The 4,849-nt window shown below is 40.3% G+C and overlaps 1 protein-coding gene across 1 annotated transcript in view; it reads right to left on the bottom strand.

Annotated features, from left to right (window-relative positions):
- LOC103913774 (transcription initiation factor TFIID subunit 4-like) overlaps positions 1-1,061 on the bottom strand; it is a 148,610-nt gene extending 147,549 nt beyond the window's left edge. Inside the window, exon 1 of the mRNA XM_009320320.1 lies at positions 879-1,061. Within this exon, the coding sequence (XP_009318595.1) occupies positions 879-1,061 (183 nt within the window). The remainder of the gene's footprint in view (positions 1-878) is intronic.
- Between the last annotated feature and the right edge of the window lie 3,788 nt (positions 1,062-4,849).

Here is a 4,849-nt window from a genome sequence, read left to right as displayed (position 1 = left end):
GGGGTGGTGCGGGGGGGTTTCGTGGTGGGTTGGTGGGTGGCTTCCCGCCGGCCTCGAGAAGCCGAGGGGCGGCAGCGTGCCCAGGCAGGTGCCGTAGCGGTGCAGGGGGTGTTGTGTGAGAGCCTGCCATTGATTGTGTCTGTAGGGACTTCTGGCAGGCAGGTTTGGGGCATGAAGGCCTGCGGCCCTGGTTCGGAGGGTTGCGGGCGTGCACATTGGGAATTGAAGTGTCATGCAGTCATGTTATCTTTTGGTAGTGAAGCTGCCATAGTTGTGCTCTTTGCCTTCACTTCGTACCCTGTGAGGACAGTTGCAGGCAGCACAATTTTCTTCACGCTTAGAGAACTGAAAGCATGCGTGCAGACGGCTGTATGCATTCGTGGCTCAGCTGCCTTACACACGAACTCCTTCAAAGGAGAGGACTTCAAGTGTTGTTGAAGCTGTTTGAAATCCTAAGGTGCGCGCAGAGTACCTGCACTCACATTTGTGCTGCTGTGTCTGCTTCAGAGTTTTAGACGTTTATGTCCAAAGCTACTGCTTTACCTAGATGAGAATGGTTGCAGTAATACAATTTCCTAATGTGGGCGCTGTTAACAGAAGACTTGTAAACCAAAAATAAGATTCTTGGCATCATCGCAGCAGCTGTTCTGGGATACTGTGTTCCCTCAGCATCCCCACAGGAAATTTGAGGTATTTTATTTTGTTACTAACATTTTGCCATTGCACTTCTGTAGGCCCTTTTCCCATCAACATTTGCCTCATGGATTCAGAAATACCATTTAAGAGAAAAACGGTGGTTGTAACCCATCATTTCTTTGACTGACAGGGTGGTTTCTTTGGTGGGACCTTCAAAATAAATATTTTTTCCCGTGAATAACCATCGCCCACAGTTCACTGCATCTGTTCTTGCACGCAAGTGATAACCACCATGGATTTGTGAGGTTGCCAGCAGAAAGCAGCTTGGATTCCATTATCTGTCTCTGCCGGCCCGCAATAGCACGGATGTCTGCAAATTTGGATGTATTTGAGCTGCTGCTCTGTGGCCTCAAATGGTGACTCATTCTTCATTTTGTGATTTTCAGGATTTTCCACAAAATTAAAAAAGGTGCATCAGTGAATAACCCACCTTCAATTGCACAATGCACTGATGGAAACGAGCGAAGGGCTCACAGTGCAGGCGTGCACACAACTTTTCTCCATTCCCACACTCAATCTGTTAAGTCGCACATTGTATGCTTGAGTCACAAGACTAAACTGCTAATAACTGGTTTGTTACCATCCGTTTCCTCTCAATGTGGGTTACATTTTTATTCAGGGTAGTTTTTCCTGATTGTCTGTTTATACCCTTAGGAGCAGGTTTATGATGAATCAAAATAAACCACTTTTAAAATGCATTAAAAATAGGTTGCACCAGTTTAGTTAGGATAAGTTTAAATGTCTCCTGAAATTAAACCAGTGCATATCTCTTAAATAAATTGGCCAGTAAAAGTATTGAAGGCCCAGAGGCGTGGTCAGGGTGTATAAGCTAGAGACTGCAGTGAGTGAATGTGAAAGCACAGTAGTGCTTATGAGAAACAGTATTAAGTGTACGCAGGAGATCTATACATCAAAAATTTGCTTAGCAAATGAGTATTGCTTTTATGGAATGCTACAGCTGAGTTAAATTTGGACTTTTAACATGTTTCTACCTGGAAATTTAAGTAAAACATGGTAGACTATTACTCAATTTGCTATTGCACAAAAATAAAGAATATTTATTTGGGTTGGAAAAATACCAGAATCTATCCAATATTACTTTGTTAAGAGTCCCACATTTTATTAATTTTATTAGAACAGATTCCATGCTTCCTTCACTTATTTGCCCTGATCCTGGACTTCATTTGCATACCACTATCTCCACAGTTTTTATAAGAGAACAGAAAGTTAGACATATGATTCTGCAACCACTCCTGACTATGAAAAAAGTTTTAGTACACATTTTTCTAACACTATGGCATTAAACTGGGTGTCTCCATAAAAACCACCTGGGAGGAGAACTTTATTGCTCTGTAACTTTAGAAGAGAAAAAGTAATCTTCCCACCGGAAAGAGAAAATGGCAAGTCATGATTTATAAGACAGGTTTCAAAACTTAAAAGATTACTTACTTTTAATTACAGTTTTAAAGTACACTTGTGGGTGGGTAATCTGTAAAACATGAATTCATATTTCTTCCCACTCACCTCTTCTTATTTGAGCCATTTTATATATATAAACACACAGAATAAGGAAGTATAATAGAATATTTTATTTAATAAAACATGATGTATACTGATTCACAATGGACTCCTTTCAAGTCAAGAAGCGATGACGTACATAAGAATGTATATAAAGTTGTTGATGAAACTGGCTTTGAGCTTGCGCTTTGACATAGGGAATGAGACTTTTAGTAAAGTACAGAATCTCTGTGAACTTCTGTATTCGTTCTTTTATTATAAAAATCTTTTTCTGATGTTTACACTTTTCATCATAGAAAACATATTTCTGAACATACTTGTTGCTCTTTCATTTTTTAGTTTTTTTTCCACTTTATTCTATTTTATAGAATAAAAAAATTGAAGAGACCACTGTGATCATCTCATCTGATCTCTTAAAATACAATCTTTCCTGAAATATTTTGTGTTTGAAATAGAGAATGTCTATTAGGAAAGTTAACTTCCAACCATGGTTTTAAAATTGCCTGTGAAAGAAAATCCACCACAAAACTTGTTCAGTTGCTGTTCAGTTATCAACACTGTTAAACCCTGTGCCCTGTTTCCAGCCTAAGTTTTTCATTAATAAGTCACTACATAATAGAAGTACCACTGCCATGTTAAACTGCAGGGATTAATAACAGTTCAGATGGCGAAGTATCTTTTCGTCATCTAAAGAAGTGAAAGCACTTAGAAAGGAATGCTATTTTTCTAGTATGTGACATGGGTTTCTTTCAAATGCACTTTCAGTGCATTCAAATATACAATTTAACTATTCTAAGTTTAAAATTAACATTAAAATGATACCAGGTTTAGATAAGATTTTGAGATAACTTCTTAAAATGAATTTACAGAACTCTTTACATATATAATTGAAATTCGCTTTACGCTATAAAAATACTCTTTCAACTGCTGATTTTAAGTATGAATTAGAAATTATAAATTCCACAAATTGGAGAGCACAAAGATGGCTAGAGTAACCAACAGCTGCTCTAGAAATATGTCTAAATTTAGTTTCATGTATTTCAGTTGCAATGGAATTTCTTTTTTATATATGGCTTATAGAAATTTAGGAGCTTTTGTTTTGAAGTTAATTGTAATTGTAAAGACTTGTCTGCTCATCTAGACAGGACTTGATGGAGAGGGTTGGCAAAATTTGACATCAAGAAGATTCCGATTTAACCCTTAAAAAGTTTTTCAAGGGGATACTTTCCTATTCTTCGCTTTTTTTTTCCTTTTCTTTTATTCATTCTGGCCAACTTCTCTCTTCCAGAAACTTAAAAGTAAACTGGCTGTTTTCCGCCTGAATTCTCTCCTGAAATGCTCATCTACTGTGTCCCAAACTCAAAGAAATGTCCATTTCTATTTCCTGTTCCACCACACAATCTTTGAACCCTAATTCTATAAATGGGAGTCTTCAACTACAATTTTGAGAGAGGCAGATGAGGGAAAACTTAGGAAGATGTTGGCTAGAAGCAAAGCCACATGGCTCTTTGGGGCAAGTGGTTGTATTTCAAGGTATTCTTCTTCCCCTTCTCTGTGCTCTTATATCAGTATCACAGGCCTCCCTGATATACCCTTTCTTCCTTCATGGACTTGATATGGCCGTGTATATCCAGTCGCTAACTGCAGAACTTTGTTCCAAAATCTTTCAAGTAGTCCAGGACATGCTAGGAGCATATCACAGTAAAGCTCCCCGGGCGCTCAGCTGAACTTGGGCATAAAGTTTCGAAAGTCTAGTATTGCTCCTATTTAGAAACATGCAGGCCCTTCCAGAAAAATCTGGCTTGCTATCGTGTTTCAAAGCCCTATTCTGAACAAAATACTTGCTGAATCTTTGCAACGTATTAGTGTCAGTTGCTGCAACAAAAGCTATTAAGTACCCTTTCCAGAAGATAGGTTTTGTTGCATGTAATTTTCTAGGCTGCAAATATAAAAAGGGGGGCCTGAGGCAGTATCATGTTTTAACAGGCAAAGCCTCCAACAGGAAGCCTCATTTGTGATTTTTACTTAAGGTGTACAAGTTAAGTGCAATCTCAAAAATTTTTGTGTGTGTGTTTACTTGTACTGAAAGGGTATTTTTTCAGGATTAGTTCCACACTTTAGTCAAGATTTCATCAACAGTTGCGTTGCTTAGTGTCGCTTGGCAAGATCTGACTATCTCAACACTGCCAACTGAGTAAAACGGAATCCCCCTTGAAATAAAAACTAAATGGTTCTCATCATCTAAACTTTTGCAGCTCTCCGCGTGACTGGGTTCTAAATTGCTTATTAAGGATCACAAGAATTTAGCATTCAATGATAGGTGGCTTGGGCCTCTCAAAAAAAACCTGAAAACCCCAAATGGCCAAACCGACTTTCACATCCCCCGGTGTTCACAGGCTGCGGCAGGGGTGGGGTTTCCAAGCGGCGAGCTCAAACTCCCGGCACGCTGGGTGGGAACCCGGCTAGGGGGAGCCGGGGGAGCCGCAGGCGCCGCGGGGCCCCAACCCAGCACCGCTCCGGCCCCGCACACCACCCCTAGGGCAGGGAGGGAAAGCGCGACGAGTCACAGCCGAGCCCAACCTGTCGTGCGAGCCACACCGCTGCCGGGGAAGCCACGCTCCACAGACGAAGCGTG

Source organism: Pygoscelis adeliae, unplaced genomic scaffold (assembly GCF_000699105.1).
Source record: "Pygoscelis adeliae isolate BGI_AS28 unplaced genomic scaffold, ASM69910v1 Scaffold62, whole genome shotgun sequence".
NCBI lineage: Eukaryota > Metazoa > Chordata > Aves > Sphenisciformes > Spheniscidae > Pygoscelis > Pygoscelis adeliae.
The sequence above is the reverse complement of the archived record's forward strand: the minus strand, read 5'-3'. Positions and strand labels throughout refer to the sequence as shown.